The sequence below is a fragment of the Gracilinanus agilis genome, chromosome 4, assembly GCF_016433145.1.
Source record: "Gracilinanus agilis isolate LMUSP501 chromosome 4, AgileGrace, whole genome shotgun sequence".
In the NCBI taxonomy this organism is placed as follows: Eukaryota; Metazoa; Chordata; class Mammalia; order Didelphimorphia; family Didelphidae; genus Gracilinanus; species Gracilinanus agilis.
In genome coordinates this window covers 402718723-402739619 of record NC_058133.1, presented here as the reverse complement: position 1 = coordinate 402739619, position 20897 = coordinate 402718723, and the positions used below count along the sequence as shown (strand labels likewise).

Below are 20897 nucleotides of genomic sequence, written 5' to 3'. Positions count from 1 at the left end.
TCTTCTCTGTGAAAGTCTAAAATATTTGAAGATAGATATCAATCATGTCTCCCTTTAGTCTTTTTAAAACTAAACATGCCTAGTCCTTTAACCTTTCCTCAATATTTTGGTTACTCTTCCCTGGGGAAACTCTGATCTGTCAATGTTCCTCTAAAAATTTAACTCCCTGAATAGAACAGAACACTGCAGATGTGCAGATTCCAGAGGTATTATTCTTTTCCATGATCTGAGTATAAGGAATAGTGGATAGAACACTAGACTTGAAGTTAGAAAGGCTGGGATTCAAATCCTACCTTTGCTAATCATTAGCTTGTATGACTATTGAAAGCCTTTTTGTCTTTAAACCCGTGTCATCCTCTATAAAATTAGAATAATTATAAAAGTAGCATCACAGAGTTATTGTGATGTCCAAGTGAGATTTTATATATGTATTTTATGTGATTATAACTAAGTGCTTTGGAATTTCATACATATTATTTTTATTCACCCAACTCATTATCCTCACCAAGATGATATTATGTTTTTATTTTTTTATTATTGGTTGGGCCTATTTTTCAAATTAAGTATCTTTAGGAAATTAGAGTCCACTTAGGTAAATAGGATCTTTTCATTTGTTCTTGTAAGGCAGCAAATTTGAATACCTTTTAGGTCTGAAAATTATTATAGTTTGGCTAGTTTAAGTACTGCTGATGCTGCATAAAAGTAAAATCCATTGTAACCCTGTTTTTCAGAGAACTTTATTATTTATATCAATTTAATATTCCTGGTGTCCTTTTTGTTCTGCTGTTACTTGTCCTGGGAATGACTTTTTATGTGTGAGGCTGACATGCTGTCATGTACCATAAAGGAACCTAGTTAAAGGTCAGAAGAAAACAGTAGTTTATTTTGGAACTTTCTATTTATCATGATATAAATGAATTGTAAACAGATTTTAATCTTATAGTTTTATTCACTTGGCATTAGCATAAGCTCTCTAGGCCATTTTTTGAGACTACTCTTCAGTTCTAATATGTACTTACATCAACCCTTTGGATTTAAGAAAAAAACAACCCAGTTTGTTTGGGTACCAACTATAAGCAATTTTTTAAAAAGCGAAGTGGAAGCATTTGGGGAAGAATTATTCCAAATGGATTATTTGCAACCTAAATTGATGTGTATGTGTGTATATATATATATATATATATATATATATATATATATATATATATAATTTACATGTGAATAAAGATAGACAAGTAGGTAAATAAGATCAATTTTAGGACTTGAAGAAACTTTAGATGCTATCTAATGTAACTTTTGTTTCATAGAGCATTTAGTCAACTAACATTTATTTCTCACCTATCATAGGCCAGCATTTTGTTAAGTTAAGCACTGGGGATATAAAGAAAGGGGGGGGGGAATCCCAATTCTCAAGGGGCTCACAGTCTGATGGAGAAAAAATATGCAAACAACTATAGAAATAAAATTTACGCAGGATAAATTGGAGATAATTTCAGAGGGAACACGCTAAGATTAAGGAGGACTGGAAAAAGCTTTCTGCACAACACTTGAAGGAAGCCAGGGAATGTGGGAGGAAAAAGGAGGAGGGAGAGCATTTCAGGCATGGGGGAGAACCAGTGACAATTCTCTGAATGAGGAAAGGAACTATTATGTGTGAAGAATAGCAGGGAAGGGTAGTGATGGAGATGGTGGTGGTTTTGATGGGCTTTGAAAGTCAAACAAGATTCTATATTCAATCTTAGAGTTAATATGCAGCCACTGAAAGTTTATTGAACTCCAGTTCAATAGGAGTATCATGATCACTAGGGGTGTGGGGTGACATGGACAAACTTGGGCTTTAGGAAGATCAAATTGACAGCTAAGTGAAATATAATAGACCAACCAGCAGTCTTTTGTAATAATCTAAGCACAAAGTGATAAGGGTGTGTTCCAGGGCAGTGGCAGTGCCAAAGACAGAAGGGGACATACACAGGAGCTGTTACAAAGGTAGAATAGCAATGTATATAATATGTGTCATTTTAATAATTTAATTACAATCCTGAAAATATTCTAGAAGAATATTATTCTACAATATTAGGTTTTTATCTTTAACTTCCATATGTCAGATGATACCAATACCTCTATGTCTTCATGACACCCATGTCACAGAATTGTAGATTTGGAAGGAGTCACAGTCATCATTTATCAATAAACATTTATCAAGTGCCTACTATGTACAAGTCACTGTGCCAGGTGCTGAGATATAAATGTACCAAGATCAAAAGCCCTTGCCATCAAGGATCTCCTATTCTATTGTTTGGCCTTGCCCTGACCAAACATCAGATGATAGATGGATTTCTGCTTTAAGTGGTATAGTTTTGTTTAGTACTGAGGACGCCTTAAAAAATTAAAGTGTGAAAAAAAGGATCTGAAAAAAAGAATAAGATCTTTAAGTTTGGAGCATTTAGTTGAAATTCTTTTTTCTTATTCACCTTCTTTTTGAATTCATTGTGCTTTGCTCCCTTAGTCTAAAGAATCTCCTATTTACAGGTGATGCATTTCTTACTGTGAAAATTGGGCATCTTGTAATTTGCTCCTCAGAGAATTTCCATGATCTATAGTATCTCTTTTACTCTGTATGAAATTTTTATCATCACAGCAGATTTTTATTTTGGGGAAAAGAAAGAAATAGAAATGAGAGACATAGCAATATTTTCTGCAGGACAATGGTTTTATCTGGCAATGTGGACTAAAGCAGCATTTTCATTGTCTTTATTATTATCACTATCATTTAATATACTAAATGTTTAGGGGAAAAGGTTTCTAGCTTTTTTTGTATCATGGATCTCTGTGGCAGTTTGGTGAAACTTCTCTCTTTTCACAGTGTTTTAAATGCTTAAATTAAAATACATTGAATTACAAAGGAAATAAATTATATTGAAAAATTTGTAAAAAATATTCATAAAATGTGGGGAAAAAAACCAATTCACAGACTTCCCAAAATATGTCCACAGACTTCTTGGAGATCCATGGATCCTTGATTAAGAATCACTCAACAAGAGGGTAATAGGTGCAGAACTTAATAAATACTAGCTAACTGATTGCTTGAGAGACTCTCTGGATTATATAGGCCAGTGATGGCAAATCTTTTAGAGACAGAATGCCAAGTGCTATCTCCACCCACAGCTGAGTGCTGTTCCCCTCTTCCCCTCCTCCTCCACCAAGTGCCCCCCCCCCCCTAACCCATACAGGGGAGGGAGAAAGCACTTCCTTTGGACTGCTGGGTGGAGTGGCAGGGGATGTGAAAAAATGTCATCAGGTAGAGAGGGGGAAAGGGAGAGAGGGTGGCCAAGTGCCCACGGAGACCTCTCTGTGTGCCATCTTTCATTTGCCATCACTGATATTGGCTCTTCAGGTATTAATCTTATGTCTCCAAGGAAATGGATGATATTTGTATTAACCCAAAGAAGTAAATCCCAGTTGTGAGGACTTCAAATTACTGGGATACATTTTTAGAAAATAAATTTTAAACATATAAACTTTTAGTTTTGAATTCATTTAGAAAGTACTCTTAATTGGGCAACTATTAAGTTTATTTGAATAGTAGTGCAAGGTGTAGCTGTAATAATCTAAGGCCAAGGGGATAAAAATTATATTGGCTTTGGGAGCAGCTAGGTAACTCAGGGAATTGAGAACCAGCCCTAGAGATACAAATCTGGCCTCAGACAATTTCTAGCTGTGTGACCCTAGGCAAATGACTTAACCCTCATTGCTTAGCCCTTATTGCTCCTCTGCCTGGGAACCAATACTTAGATGAAAGATAAGGATTTGAAAGGGAAATAAAAAATTACATTTGGCTTCTAAATGCCATTCTTAGAAATATTTTCTATATGAAATTGACTGATATTTGATTATAGAATTTAAGAGATGTATTTTAAAAATAATGTTTTGTTGCATTGAGTAATTAACATTCTGGGTCTGTCAGAATTGTCCATGTTTACAAATTTAATTTTCAAATGAAGCTATCACATATTGATGCCATGAATGATTTGAGCACTATTTCCTAATTATATTTATTCTCCTTTGCTTTCCTAGGAAGCAACAAGACAATCATGTATATTAAAACTCTAAAATATGCAGGTAAGAATTTTAATTATTAAAAAAATGAATCTTTGTCCCACCTTTAGTTTCTTATGATATTTATAACCTTACAAGCTTCTGGGTAAATATTCTTAGATTCTCTTTTCTTTTGTTCTGGGAAAACTAGTCTCCTTCCTTTAAAAAAAATTTAAAAATTCTGGCCTAAAACATTGCTCTGAAATGCCATGTATGTTTGCATGTATTGCTATAAATATGTATATACTTGTGTATCAATCAATTGATCAATAAGGCATTTATTCAACAACTATTTTGTATCAGGAACTGTGTTGGACAATGGGAATACAATAGAAGAGAGACAGCTCCTGTTCTCAAGAAAGTTACATTTTAGTTGGGAAGAATACAATATATTCAAAGATAGTTAAATTCAAGATATATACAAATAATTTAAAGGGGGTTTGGGCTGGGGAAACTAACAATCTGATCAGTCAGGAAGGAAAGTTGCAGTTCTAAGAGTCAGAGGTTAAGGAAAGAAAGCATTCCAGGCACAGTGGGCAACCTTTATAAAGGAATCAAGATGGTGGATGCCATGTTGTGTCCTGGGAAGAACAAGTAGAATGCTTTGGCTGGGCCATAGAGCACTAAAATGTAAGAAAAGTGTAGTCTGCCTGGAAAGACTATAGCAAGATTGTGAAGGGTTTCAAATTCAAACCAAGGGTTTTGTATTTGTCTGAGGGCAGACCTGTACTTTGGGAATATCAATTTGGAAGCTGTGTGGTTTGGAGAAACAAACTCAAAAGTAACAAGACCAATTTGGAAGTTATTTGATGAGAGTCTGAACTGGAATTAATGTCATAAGAATAGAAATAAAGGAATGGATTGTGAGAGAATTTGAGAAGGTAAGATAGATCTGAGCAAATTAATAAATGTTTATCAACTGACTATTTGGATATGGGGAAAACAAAAAAGATGACTCTTCGGTTGCAGACCTTGAGAGTTGAAAGAAGAGTTTCCCTTTGTCCAATCTAGGGAAATTCTGAGAAACAGTTGGTTTGGGTGAAGGACAGTGAGTTTTGTTTTGAATATAATGAATTTGAGATGCCAGTAGGACATCCGGGTACAAATAACTAGCAGGTAATTGAAAATGAAAGATTAGAGCTCAGGCAAGAGATCAGGACTAGGCATGTATGTATGAATCATGTGCATACAGGAGACAATTGCACCCATAAGAGCTGAGAAAATATAGAAAATGTAGAGAACCAAGGACAGGGCCCTGGGTTATATATCCCCTCCATAGAAGTGGGACATAAATAATGATCCTGCAAAAGAGATTGAGGACAGGTAAAAAGAAAAGCCACCTGAACACCAGAGTGAAAGCTTCAAAGGATGTGAACAAAAGTGTCAAAAATTACAGAGATCAAGAAGGAAAAATAAAGAGATCACTAATGACCCTGTAGTTGGAAGTTTCATTTAAGTTTTAGGGATAGAAAAGCTGGTTGAAAGGAGTTAAGAAGTGATAATAAAAAAGTGGAGACAATGAAGGTAAACAGTTTTAGTTTTCTAGGCTTTTAATTGTGAAAAGGAAAAGAGATATAAGAGAATAGTCTGAGGGTATGTAAGGACAAAGTGAAGGTATTTTAAAGATAGAAGAAATCTGGGCATGCTTGTAGGCATCAGAGAAATTTCGTATCAATGTATAGGGAGAGGTTAAAAATAAAGAGAAGGTCAAGCTTCCAAAGAAGAAAAAAGGGGATGTGTATGTTTATGTGTGCATGTAAATATATATGTATATTCATTTGTATATATGTATGTGGATATTTATGGGTAACTGGAGGTGAATTGCATGAAACATATAAAGTCCTAAAATCTATTTAGAAACCATGTAGTAATACATATCTTAAGTCAGGTTATTGCATTTTTTAATTTAAAATTTTCTTATAAAATTAATATCATCCAAAGTTTTATTCTAGACCATTTTCTTCTCAAAATAAAGATAACATTTAAAAAGTGTGACCATGAAGGAAGCTAGATTTATTAATTCAAGTTAAATTTTAACTTTAACGATGCATTTTCAGTATACACTAGACCTGTAATTTCACTGAAATAGGGAATTTCTCTTTAAGGGATCTCCCTCTCTGAAAGGGGAAGGGAAGGGAATAAACATTTAACACATACTATGTGCTAGGCACTGTGTTAAGCACTTTACAAATATATAATTCGATCCTCCTAACAACCTTGGGAGGTAGATGCTATTATGATCCCCATTTTACAGTTGAGGACACCAAGGCAGAAGTCAAATGACTTGCCTAGAGTCACACAACCAGTAAGTGACTGCATCCAGATTTGGATGCTTATCTTCCTGACTGTTTTATCCACTGTACTACCTAGTTGTTTGTGAATGAAAGTTGGTATCTTTTCTGCAATTTATAGTTTTAGAGCAGTGATTCCCAAAGTGGGTACCCCTGGTGGGTGCTGCAGCGATCCAGGGGGGCGGTGATGGCCACAGGTGTATTTGGGGAAGGTGAATAACTGTAAGGGGGCGCTAAGTAATATTTTTTCTGGAAAGGGGGGTGGTAGGCCAAAAAAAGTTTGGGAACCACTGTTTTAGAGGATTGCCTCTAAGATTGCACTCTGAGAGAAGAAATTACTGGTCCAGGGTCATATAAACAGTGCATGTTACATTTGAACTCAGGTCTTTCTGGTTCCAGGGTTAGCTTTTTATCCACAATACCATGGCTGCCTCTTATATTCTAATATTAAAATTGAATATTATTCATGTCACAACAATCAGAGAATCAAGATATTTGAGAAAAGACTCTCTTTAACTTTTTTTTTAACCAGATGAAGAAGAGAACTTTTCTCCTTTCTAATTTAAAACTAGAAAGGTCATTTGGAAGTTGCTTTACTTTATTTTAGTTTATTTTAGTTACTTTATCATCATGCCAATCGCTTTGTTTTTTTTTCCCCCCTCTTCTTTCAGGTCATTGCATCTTAGTGAGAATAGCCACTGAAACTTCACTCTAGATGACCAGCAAGAATCCTGCTGGATTAATTCTTCACCCCAATATTTCTTCCGCTCCATTCGTGCACCTTGCAGATCCACACCGCTCGCTGATGGAATTTCCTTCGATGGGCAGGACCGCCTTCTCGCCCGATCCCAGAGACATTGCCATCCCATGCCTATAGATCACTGTGTAGAAGGCTCCAAAGAGAAAGAGACGGCCGTCCGTTTTCAGAGACCCTGGAAAAATGGGGGCCACGAAGATTTAAAAAGCACAGCTTTGGACACGCTCCATGCGTGCGCACCGCTTCCAGGCGAACTAGCACTTAAGACCGCGTGTACCAAAATGGACTCTGGGGACACAGCTGTGGGGCAGAAAGTGACCTCGAGGTCTGGGGAAGCGGCCCACGCGCCGAGTAGATGGAGACAGGAACCGCCGGCCGTTATCAAGATGAGCGCTTTTGGCAGTCAGGAAGGACAGAGGCAACCGCAGATGGACCCCGAGCAGCTCGGAAGCACAGCATCAGCACAACTCTTCGGTCCTGGGAAACCGGCACCATCTCCCGAGGCGGCCCACCCGGCCGTGGAGAAGCCGTACCCGCCTCACCGCCCCACTCCTTACTCATGCCAACACTCGCTTTCCTTTCCTCAGCATTCGTTGCCACAGGGCTTCCTGCACGGCGGCACCAAGCAGCACCAGAGCCTGGAAGGCCATCCCCCGTGGCAGTTTCCCGGCCACATGCAATCCATTTCCTCGGAGGACTTATTTCCTTTTCCCATCCACGGCCACGGTGGAGGCTTTGCCAGAAAAAAGATTCCCGGCCTGAACCCCGCTTATAGCCAATACGCACAGAAAAGCTTAGAACAATCAGAGGATGCCCACAAGAAAGAACACAAACCCAAAAAGCCCGGCAAGTACATTTGCCCCTACTGTAGCAGGGCCTGTGCCAAACCGAGTGTATTGAAGAAACACATTCGGTCCCATACCGGGGAGCGGCCGTACCCCTGTGTACCTTGTGGTTTCTCCTTTAAGACGAAGAGCAATTTATACAAGCACAGGAAATCGCATGCCCATGCAATTAAGGCAGGATTAGTCCCTTTCACGGAGTCAGCCGTGTCTAAATTGGACCTAGAGGCCAGTTTTATTGATGTGGAAGCAGAAATACATTCTGATGGTGAACAGAGCACAGATACTGATGAGGAAAGCTCCCTATTCGTGGACCGGCCTGGCACCCTGAGTCCGGGGCCATCCATCCCGTTGGATATTGCCAGCAGGAGTGGCTATCACGGGTCTCTGGAAGAACCTTTGGGAGGCCCAATGAAGGTGCCCATTTTGATCATTCCCAAAAGTGGGATTCCATTACCTAGTGAAAGCACCCAGTATATTGGCTCTGACGCACTACCGGCTCCATCCTTAAGTACTAAAGCGGATGACTCTCATACTGTTAAGCAGAAACTTGCACTAAGACTTTCTGAGAAAAAAGGACAAGATTCTGAGCCATCTCTCAATCTCTTGAGCCCCCATAGCAAAGGAAGCACTGATTCTGGTTACTTTTCCCGCTCAGAAAGCGCAGAACAGCAGATAAGCCCCCCCAATACAAATGCCAAGTCTTACGAAGAAATCATCTTTGGAAAGTACTGTCGGATTAGTCCGAGAAATGCGCTGAGCGTCGCGACATCAAGTCAGGAGCGCACCATGATGGGTAGAAAGAGTATAATGGAACCCTTACCTCATGCAAACACCAGGTTAGATCTCACCATGGTTGAAGATCCCACTTCCCAGCTGATCCCGAGAAAAGGAGATATAATGGAATCTGGTCAACCAAGTCTTCTAAAATCTACCAAATTCACCCCTGATCCCCGACAATCCCAGACTATCACAGGATCTATCAAAAATGAAGGAAAACTTTATCCAACGAGTCACCAAGGTAGCACCCCAGTTCTCTTAGAAGCACCCACAGATTCTTCACCACTTATTAGAAGCAACTCTATGCCAACTTCTTCGGCAACTAATTTAAGTATCCCTCCATCTTTGAGAGGGAGCCACTCATTTGACGAAAGAATGACTGGTTCAGACGATGTATTTTATCCAGGGACTGTGGGAATAACTCCACAGCGTATGTTAAGAAGACAAGCTGCATTTGAGTTGCCTTCAGTACAAGAGGGGCATATAGACACAGAACATCACGGCAGGATAGGAAAAACGATTAGCGTTGCTTCTAATAGAATGATTAGTGAAATAGGCCCATCCCTGAAGGAAAAGAAAATGATGGCTGGTGATAGGATTGGTTATGACTACGATGTATGTCGGAAGTCCTATAGGAAATGGGAAGAATCGGAAGTAACCAAGCAGAGCTTCAGAGATATTGCATGCTTAAGTGGCTTAAAACATGGAGGAGAATATTTTATGGATCCCTCAGTGCCATCACAGGTAGTACCAACCATGTTTGGAGTCACGTGTGAAACCAGAAAACGCAGGAAAGAAAAGAGTGTGGGAGATGAAGAGGACACCCCAATGATCTGTGGCAGCATTCCTGGCACTCCAGTGGGCATAACTTCAGATTTTGATCCCAAATTGCAGATGCAGGAAGGGATGAGAAGTGGATTCACCATCTCTGGTCATGATACCCCTTCTCATGGTCATTCTGAGCGTTTTGAACCATGTAGACCTCCCCTGCAGTCTGGAGCCTCATCAGAAGAATCACCCTTAACCACAGACATTGAAAAGATGGCAGACCCTACAAATAGGAAACCTCCCGGAAATGTGATTTCTGTAATTCAGCACACAAACTCACTGAGCAGACCAAATTCATTTGAAAGGACTGAATCTACAGATCTTGTGGCGAGCCAGCAGGATAAAGCCTATTCATCTTCTGAGACTTGCGAGAGTGAGATTTCGGAAGCCCCCGTGAGTCCAGAGTGTGTCCAACAGGGAGAAAGCACTGAGATGAGGGGGAAACCACCCTCATCCCAACAACAGCAGCATCAGCAATCCTATCACATGCAGCCCAGGTTAGTTCGCCAGCACAACATCCAAGTTCCTGAGATAAGGGTGACTGAAGAGCCTGATAAGCCAGAAAAAGAGAAAGAGGTGCAGAGTAAAGAACCAGAGAAGCCACCTGAAGAATTCCAGTGGCCCCAGAGAAGTGAAACTCTTTCACAGCTTCCTGCTGAAAAACTACCACCGAAAAAGAAACGCTTACGTCTTGCTGACATGGAGCACTCTTCTGGAGAATCCAGCTTCGAATCCACGGGAACAAGCCTCTCTCGTAGCCCAAGCCAAGAAAGTAACTTGTCCCATAGTTCCAGTTTTTCAATGTCTTTTGAAAGAGAAGAATCCCTTAAGCTTGTGGCACCTCCCAAACAAGATGAGTTTGGGAAGCAATCAGAGTTTTTGACCGTCCCAGGTGGCTCCTACTCACTGTCTGTCCCTGGACATCACCACCAGAAGGAGATGAGGCGCTGCTCATCAGAACAAATGCCTTGTCCTCACCCAGCTGAAGTTCCAGAGATCAGGAGTAAATCTTTTGATTATGGGAATCTGTCTCATGCTGCTGTGGCAGGTACAACCCCTGCCACGTTATCCCCATCACGAGAGAGGAAGAAATGCTTCCTGGTGAGGCAGGCTTCCTTCAGTGGCTTCCCAGAAATCAGTCCAGCTGAACCAGGCATGGAACAGGGTATAAAGCAGGAACAGATGGAGCACATGCAGGCTGGTCTCAGATCCGCATGGCATCATTCGTCCTCTGGACTTCTGCCTATTCTGGCAGAGGACTCTGGGAATCAGCTTGGGGCAGGTTCAGCCCACCTTGCACAGCAGCCAGTCATGCATATGGACAGTCAGGAAACTTTGAGAACTTCCTTAATCCCTCCAGCACCTTACATCTCAAGCAAACACCCATCAGAACAGCCACATTTATTTGCACATCAAGAAAACATCCCATTTCCCCCAATTCACAATTCCTTGTTTCAATTTCAGTATCCAACTGTCTGTATGGTTCACTTACCAACTCAGCAGCCTCTCTGGTGGCAGACATGTACCGAACCTTTGCAGAGGCATTTTCAGCCTCCCTTTGCGCTACAGAAAAGTTATGGCAAATCCCCTTTCCAGCCAGAAATCCATACCAGTTATCACTTGGAGCATGCCACTGACCACCTCGGGAAGAAGCCAGATGATTATGCACACACAAAAGAACAATCTTACCTACATTATTCAGGAATGTCAGGAGAACCCTCCAAGAATGCTCTTGCAAAGTTTCAGTCAGACCATAGTATCAAGTCAACTGATATGTCCTCTGAGCAGCATCTCCAGGCTGACTTTGACTCCCCAAACTCTGGACCTGTGCAGTCATTACCCGGAACAGTGGTACCTGTCAGGATTCAGACCCATGTACCATCGTATGGCAGTGTCATGTACACCAGCATTTCTCAGATACTTGGGCAGAACAGCCCAGCAATTGTCATCTGCAAAGTGGATGAGACTATGACTCAAAGAACATTAGTCACCAATGCTGCCATGCAGGGAATTGGATTTAACATAGCCCAGATGTTAGGGCAACATGCAGGCTTAGAAAAATATCCTCTTTGGAAAGTACCTCAGACCTTACCACTTGGTTTAGAGTCCTCCATCCCACTGTGTTTGGCTTCCAGCTCTGACACTGCCTCTACTCTTGGTGGTAGCAAACGGATGCTTTCTCCTGCTAGTAGCTTAGAACTTTTCATGGAAACAAAACAGCAGAAAAGAGTTAAGGAAGAGAAAATGTATGGTCAAATCGTTGAGGAGCTGAGTGCTGTGGAACTAACCAACTCCGATATCAAAAAGGATTTCCCCCGCTCGCAGAAGCCTCAGTTAGTCCGACAAGGCTGTGCATCTGAGCCAAAAGATGGTTTGCAATCCGGGTCATCCTCTTTATCCTCACTGTCACCCTCCTCATCTCAAGATTATCCATCCTCCAGTGTGCCATCCAGCGAGCCATTCCCACTCAGCAGGGAAAAACTTTCTAGCTTTAGTGCAACACCACCAGGGCAGAAGTCCAGCGGCCCTTCCGAAGGCAAAGAATCATCAGATGAATTAGATATAGATGAGACAGCATCTGACATGAGTATGAGCCCACAGAGGTCATCCTTACCCCCGGGGGAGATTCAGATGGAAGAACAAGGGAAGCTGCAGAAATACCCTGTTGGTATGTTGGTCCAGATGGCATCTGGTCCGAGTGGGAAAATGGGAAACTCAACTATACTTTTAACAGATGTGGCAGATTTCCAGCAGATTCTTCAGTTCCCTAGTCTGCGCACGACGACGACTGTGAGTTGGTGCTTCTTAAATTATACAAAACCTAGTTACGTGCAACAAGCCACCTTCAAGTCCTCTGTTTATGCTTCATGGTGCATTAGTTCATGTAACCCGAACCCATCAGGATTGAATACCAAGACTACTTTAGCACTTCTGAGGTCCAAGCAAAAAATTACCACTGAAATTTATACTCTGGCTGCTATGCATAGACGGGGAACTGGCAAACTCACCTCATCAAGTGCTTGGAAACAGTTCGCTCAGGTAAAGAATTTCATTTTAGAAAGTATTAGAAATCGGATATTGTTAAGCAGATGAAACAGTGAAACAGCAAATAATGTTAAAAACAAACCAAAAACCACAAGCAGAATAAGGATCAGAGATCAGAGTTATTATTCCTAGCAGAGTCATTACATTAGTCAATTGTCAGTCTGGTGGGATCCAGGAAAGACTCCAGTGTCCCAAGATATGTGATATAGTGTCTCCAATGTGATACAGTGTCTGAAATTTCACTTTTAGATAGTTATTCTTTTGGTTCCCCTTCCTTCTTTTCTTTTTTTCAGAAGAGGTAACAGATTGAATGTATTTTACCACCAACGCTGAGGTATTAATAACTTATCAGTTACATTTCCTTTTGAATGCAAAGCCACTGACCTTTTGAGAATTAGGTGATGGTTAGAGGTTAACAGGAGTTTTTAAAGGAGAGTTGAGGGGCTTCCAAAAGAAAACTATGTCATTTAAATCAAAGACTTAGAACTGGAACGGACTTTAGCTGTGAACTAATCCCATCCCCTCATTGAACAGATGAGGAAGCTGAAGCCTGTAAAGGTTAAGTGATTTACCCAAGGTCACACAAGTAATCAGTGACAGAATCAAGATCAGAACCCATGACCTCTGGCTTTGAAGTCAGTGTTCTTTCCATTATACCCTATTTCCACTTTGCTGCCATTATAGTTTTTCATAGGTCTCTTAATTCTCAGGAACAATAATTTATTTTTCATATTATTAACATTTCATATACATCATGAAATTAAATGTCTTCAATATTTTCAATGCTTTCTTATATATTTCTTTCATTTATTCTTTCAACAAGCATTTTAAGTGCCTGATATATGCTGGTTACTCTGCCAGGTACTGAGTATATCAAGAGAGAAATGGAAACATTCTTGCCCTCAAGGAATTTACATTTTATTGGAGGGAAACAATATAGGGACAGGAAAATAGATACCAAAGAAATATAAAATCATTTCTGAAGAGTGAGGAAGGTTCTAACAACTGGAGAGTGGGGTTGGGTAGATCTCCCACAGAAGATGGCATGAGCTGAGGCTCAAGGGAATCTTAGAATTCTGAAAGGTGGCCTTGAGGAGGGAGCTCATTCTAGATAGAGAGCATCCTCTGTGCAAGCAAAGACAGAAGATAGAAGGGAACTGATGAGGAATGACCAGTAGGCCAGTTGATTAGAGTTTAAATTGCAAGAAGAATAACGTTCAGTTCTCTTAGGAAGGTGGGATGGAGTCAGATCATGAGGGCCCTTAAAAGCAAATAGTATTTTATCCTAAAGGCAAGAGGGAGGTAATGGAGCTTTCTGAGCAAGAGAATGACTTGGTTTACTTCTCAAAGCTCGTTTGTGACTAGCCATTTTTTGTCATAGAATCAGTTTAGTTCTTCACACATTGTGCTGTAAAGAAATATTCTTTTTAAGAAGTGTAAAATAGATGCAAGAAGAAGAATGAAAAATGAATGGAGCAAAAATTTTTTAAATGTTGATGGAACTAAAAGGATGACAATGGCATTTGACCTTTTTCTACTTTCCTTTTTTATTGATTACTTAAAAAAAACATAATAGTATTAGTAAAATAAGGCCCTGAATTCAAATTTGACCTCTAGTATTTACTAGCTGTGTGACTCTGGGAAAGACCCTTAATCCTGTTTGTCTCCATTTCCTCATTGGTAAAATTAGCTAGAGAAGGAAATGGCAAACCACTGTAGTATTTTTGGTAAGAAAACTCCAAATGGGGTCATGGAGAGTTGGACATGACTGAAACTACTCAACAACAACATGATCACTTCCTTGATTTTTTAGTACTAATACCACTTGCCAATTTTCAGAGACTACAGTAGACTCCCTCCTCTAAACCTCTCTGTGATGCCTCCTCGTAGTGTTGAGGTGAGCCTAGATTCTCAAAGCCTGTGGCAATGGAATAAAAACACTGGCAGATCTTCTCAAACTTGAAGGGCTTTCAGGTATAGGCATGCTCACAGACTGTTCTCAGAGACCTAATGTATAGATAGCTAAGTGCAAAGACGTTTCTATCTAGGTTGACCATAGAGAATGATGATTTTTTTTTTCTGCAAACTCTCATAAGACCATCTACTAAGTCATGGAAGGGTTGCTGTCATCATTCATGGAAAGAGTACCAACCCTGATGAAATCACAGTGCTTAATGTACTAACATGTGAAAGACTTGAAAGAATCATTCTGAAGAGCACTGGTTGGGACAACTGATACTGCCTGAGCTGTTATCAATTCCATCTTCTCCAAAGCCAAACCCCATATGCATCCCTTAAAAAAAATCTTTAAAATGTAAATAACTGGGAACATGTATTTATTTGACTTATCTCTTGGCACGAATGTGTCAACTGATTCTTTGTTTTTGCCCCACAGATGAAACCTGAAGCATCATTTTTATTTGGCAGCAAACTTGAAAGGAAACTAGTAGGAAGTATCCTAAAAGAAAGAGGGAAAGGAGATATTCATGGAGATAAAGATATTGTATCCAAACAAACTGAGCCAATCCGAATTAAAATCTTTGAAGGAGGGTAAGGAAACCTGAATGGAATTGTGAAATTAGTTCAATGGTATTTCAAGGTAAATGCCCTTTTCTGGGCAAGACATTGAGAGAAATGGACCTCCTTTGTGCCTCCCCAGTTTGGAAATAGAGTATATTATTTTTCACTCTACATGTAGCTCAATACTGTAGCTGGCTCTTGAGAAAGATAATGAAGTCAATGCCCTTGTTTTAAGGTCTACTATGCTATTAATGCAAATGTGCTTGTTATATATGTTACAAGCATCTTCTCTAAATTTTCATAGGTCTCCTTTAAGGATGAAAATTGGCAAAATTGATGGGCTTTTGATGTCCTCTAGCTTTGTTCTTTCTTTAACATTTTTTTGTAAGCACATTTTTTTACTGTCAATTGAAATATGTTACGCTGCTTAAATGATTAAATCATGCACATGTATTGTTAGACAATAAAATAGTCATATTTTTGAAAAGGTTGACTTTTGAACTAGGGGCTTGTTATAATGATGGAATCCATCTTAGTTATGTGTATTTCCTAAGGCACATTACACAGGTAAATATATATGTGAAATTGTACTATACATTTTGGTAGAAGTATCTCACTAATCATGTGGTATAAAATTAAAATCAGAATATAATAGCAAAATCAAATTTTAGCACATTAACAAACTTTGGAATTTCAATTGAACTAGCCTTAGTTTTATAATAGGCATATAAGTTGCATGTTATATTTTCCCTGAGTTCATTCTGATTATCTTTAAATAACTGGAATGGTGCTTTTGTGTATGTCTGTAAAATGTTAACTGTTAAGATGTCTGAGATGATTATTTCTTTCATAGTTTTTAGCTCTTCGTGGGGTTAAACCACTTAGAGAGAGGTGAGGGAGCTTTTGTTTTTATATTAGACTTTCTACTTTACTATCTTTATGTATCATTTCTCTCACTAAAACAAGTGTTTATGTATGCTCCATGAAGATTTTATCATTTCAATCTCTTTTCAAATCTCTCATTTTCTAACACAAAGGAGAGAAGTGTAGCTTTTATCTTTCTCCAGAAACTGAGGGTCACTGTGACTGAATCTACACTCCCCACATTCAACAATCTTCTCCATAGCAGGGCATTTGCACTCCTAGCTTAGAGAGACCTTCCAGTAAAGTTACTGTATGCTTTGGGGAGCCCCATCTCCACTAAGGAAGGAAGCAAGTGAAAAAGCGTATGTGCACCTTTTATCACTGTGTTTTGATCATCCGAAAGGACTATGCTTATGTTTCATTTTCCCCTCCCTAACATTAGTCATATTTTCATCATTTCTTTAATTAGTTACTTAACCTGACTATATGGGGACCAGGTTTATATTTCAAAAAATAATTACCTACTTTTAGGGTAGATTTGGTGGGGATGTTATCTTTTATTATTCATGAGTATTAGAGAGGAAATGAGAATTAATTAATTTTTTTGACATTGGCTAATTCCTTAGATTGAATTTGACAGATTTAACTTTGTTGATTTCTTACACTGACACTGATGAGAATATTTTAATATTTGTTTTCATTAATTATTTTCTTTATGAAATGCAGTTTTGATACTGTGAAATTATGTTCCAAACTATTATTTGTATAGTTTGATTTGGCTATTTTACTAAAGATTTTGCAATTTTTTCACTATAGTCAAAAGAAAATTTGTTCAAGTTATAGTTATATTAACATTATGCTACTTGAATGGGAAAAATGTATATATTCTACTTTCTATGATGATAGAACCATATTGGACTTGAATGTGCTTCTCCCTAGAGAAAATTAGCTTACCTAGTATCATTTCCTCAGGACTTAATCCTCCAGTACATTTCTTTGAGTTATTGATAATATTCTATTAAACTAAAGAATCTGGCTATACCAATCCTTTAATGGGAACATATTATATTAGTTTAGAGAAAGAGTTCAGATTACTTTGATATCTAAGGACAAGAGCAGCTTAGAGATCTAATAAATGAAGAGAGCCTATGAAAGCTTAGCTGCATAGCAAGTTGATAATTCCTATTTCTATTATTTGCTAAAATTCTTATCTATTAATCAGACAACAAGCATATGTCATTGACTACATGTCAGGTATTGTGCTAGGATCTCAGCAAAAGGCATTACAATTTAATGGCTACTTGGTAGCCATTATGAAAATATCTGTAGTATAATTAGTGATTTTTGGACCATGGATAGATTTTGCCTGAAAGCCCTAGGATTATTGGGACTCCTGAGATTAAATTTCCTTTTATTGATGATGATTGCTTCTTCAGAGTAGAGTGGGTTTGGGGGAGATTGTAGTACTATAAAAATTAAAATAAATTTACAGTAACTTCAAATATTGTATTTTATAAAATTTATTAATAATCACTAGAAGTAAAGGAATAAAAAGGTATCAAAATAAAACCACATGCCCAAGCTAATCTTTCTGTTCAAAAGTTCCACATTCATCACTACCCTCATAGGAAGGAAAGAGGGCTAGACACGGAAATCCACAGGAAGTGAGTGGGCTCCTGGGTAATGTAGTTCAAAGATATAAGATTTCCAATTACACAGTACTATGGTTCAGGGCAGTTATTCTTAATCTTTTTTGTATGTCATGAACTCCTTAGCAATCTGGTGAAGATTATGGAGCCCTTCTCAGAATCATCATTTTAAATAATTGAAGGAAATGTCAAATTTCTATTAGAGGTTAGTGAAAATAAAAAAATATTTTTCCCTATCTCAGTTCATAAACTCCCCCAGATTTATATATGAACCTCCAAGGGAAATCTGAGGCCTCCAAGTTAAGAGGCCCTGAGTGCAAAAATAAAGACTTCGATAATTCAAAATGTGTAATTCTAGTTCCTTTCACCAAATATACCATGGATGAAAGTGTTGGAGGATTTTGTATGTCATCCTCCTCCAAAAAATGTGCCTTCATAGTCATATATCTAGAATTATCTGCCATACAGTATCAGACCCAGAATTCTACTTGAATTCTACTCTAGTATTGGCACCTAGTAAATGCTTTCATAAATGCTTGTTGATTGATGAATAAGGATCAAAAGAGAAGAATATTAAATGGAATATTCAGTAAATGACTACTCTGTACTCTGATATGTCATGTTTATCTCCTTCTGGGCCAAAAGAAGGGTTTACCCCCTTGATGCAAAATGCATGGAAGGTTGTTGTGGGGGGAATGACTCTCTGTTTCCCCACCAGTTTTTATTATGTAACAGTTCCTTCAGAAAGTCTTTAGAAATTTAGGAGACCCTAAGGATTTACATTCTGTCAGGGAAGAGCTGATCAAATCTGCAGACAACAGTTGGTGAGCTGAACAAGCTCAGTCAATTTAAGCTGGCAGTTTGCTGAGAGTTACCGTGTTGCCAGGGTTTCAAAAATAGAGTGAGGAGTTGAGATGAAGAATTCTATTATCGGTTCTACTTCTTTTAGCAAATTTACTGGTGTATATGTGTGTCCGCTTGTGTGTGTGTGTGTGTGTGTGTGTGTGTGTGCATGTTACTTGCTTGCTTCAGAAGATGTCATTGCATTAAAAGAGGATACATCGTGGTTCATATATGTTTGCCTATTTAATTTTTGTCTGCTGTCTTAAGGCTGTCCTGGTAGCCAAAAACAATAAAGCATAAATTCCCAACCTTTCACATCAGTGAACTCATTTAAAAATCTGTTCTCTCCATAATCATATTCCTTTAAAAATTTATAGTCAGAATGACTTTTATTTTGATGTTTAAGCCAATATACTCTTGGATTATGGCAAGCCTATCAAGGAAGTAGTTTTCAGTAAGCTAACATTCCATTCTAATGCTGTAGCCAGATTCTGGTTACTTCATTTCTTTGTTCCCCAAATTTCTAATTTCATGTGACTCACAAGGATTTGTGTGAATGGTTGTTTCTCTCACTTTTCATAAAACCCTTACCTTCCTTTTTGAATTCATACTATGTATTGGTTCCAAGGTAGAAGAGTGGTAAAGGCTAGGCTTTGGGGGGGTTAAGTGACTTGCCCAGGCTCTCACAGCTGGGCAGTATCAGAGGCTAGATTTGAACCCAAGATCTCCTGTCTCTAGGCCTGGTGAGCCACCCAGCTGTCCCCAAAATGGTTGTTTCTTAAAAATCTTTTTGAAGATTTATAATTTTACAGATGATTAGCATTTAATTATTTTATGATATACTTTCGTATATGTTTTATAACACATTGTACCTTGTCTTTCCAATAGATATAAGTCAAATGAAGAGTATGTCTATGTTAGGGGACGTGGACGAGGAAAGTACATTTGTGAAGAATGTGGGATTCGCTGTAAGAAGCCCAGCATGCTCAAAAAGCATATTCGCACCCATACTGACGTACGGCCTTACGTATGCAAGTTATGTAACTTTGCCTTCAAAACGAAAGGTACCTATATGTTGTTTTTTGGAGGAAAAAAAAAAAGGCTCTGGCTCTCTTTCATTTCCACCTTCCATCAACTGTGAGATTGTTTCATTTGTGAAAGTATGACTCCATAAAATGTCTTCTCCCCCTCCACTAAGTGATGAGAGGATGCATGTGAGACTGTGAGACTCCTTGTATATCTTGATTAAGAGCCATAGGTTGAGGCCACCTATCTGCAGAGGAAGTGGCAAGAAAACGGCCTGGGCAAATATGACTTCATGTTAGAAATGTTATGTGGTCTGCGTTATAATGGCAGCAAATATCGAAATACTACGGGGAGACGACACACGCAGTAGCTTCACAGAAGCAAAGCAGCAGTTGAAACAGAAAAGCATGTGCTCATGAGCCTTACAGTGGGTCAGTTTCCAGCTTATAAATAATGTACAGATCCATAGACTCCCAAGTGGGCCCCTCCATCCACAGTTGCATTAATTATGCATAGAGATTTGATAGCTTGTGTTCACATGTATTTATCAGCAGAGAGAAAAATCTTCCATTTACTACTCCGAAACCACAGCTAATGTTATCTCCTGAAATGAGGATTTGCCTTATAAATGTACTTTTTTTAAACTCAAAAAGAGAAACCCAAGTATATTCAGTAAGTAGATTACTGAAAGCATTTCACAGAGGAAGGATGACTGAGTCTATTTCTGATGTATTTTTTTTTAACATTATGAGAACTTTTCTAACCTCAAAATTCTGAACATACAGACAGTAGTGACTGAGACAGTGGTTTTGACTTCATCATAAATGCACTTTGCATTAGCTCTAATGGATTTGACCACTCACCTCCATAATTTTCAATGGGTTGATTTTAAAATTTGCATACCGGAACAATCTGTGCCACTACTTATCAAGAAGTCAGATGACATACAGCTCAGTGGAGGAACATGTCAATATACTACCATGGCCAAAGTTTTGAATTTATAGCTAAAAACTGAAACTCATTTTCCTGCCTTTTCCAATACATGGATGTTAAAGAATATATTATTTACCTTAGGTCCCAAAACAATTCCATCTGAAAATTCTTGCTTCTAGATCATATTCCTATCTCCTAATTTCAAGAGGGATATTTCTCTCCCTCCCTTCCTCCCTTCCTCCCTTCCTTCCTTCCTACCTCCTCCCTCCCTTCCTTCCCTCTCTCCTTCCTTTTCTTCCCTCTTTCCTTTCCTTTCTTCCTTCCTTTCCTTTCTTTCCTTCCCTCCTTCCTTTCCTTCCTTCCCTCCTTCCTTCCTTCCTTCCTTCCTTCCTTCCTTCCTTCCTTCCTTCCTTCCTTCCTTCCT

The 20897-nt window shown here is 38.8% G+C and overlaps 1 protein-coding gene across 1 annotated transcript; it reads left to right on the top strand.

Annotated features, from left to right (window-relative positions):
• The first annotated feature begins 7409 nt into the window (after nt 1–7409).
• HIVEP2 (HIVEP zinc finger 2) lies at nt 7410–19959 on the top strand. The gene is made up of 4 exons (XM_044675450.1): nt 7410–12632; nt 15034–15188; nt 19403–19578; nt 19871–19959. The coding sequence occupies exons 1-4, from the start codon at nt 7425–7427 to the stop codon at nt 19957–19959; spliced, it is 5628 nt and encodes a 1875-aa protein (XP_044531385.1). The 5' UTR covers nt 7410–7424.
• The last annotated feature ends 938 nt before the right edge of the window (nt 19960–20897 follow it).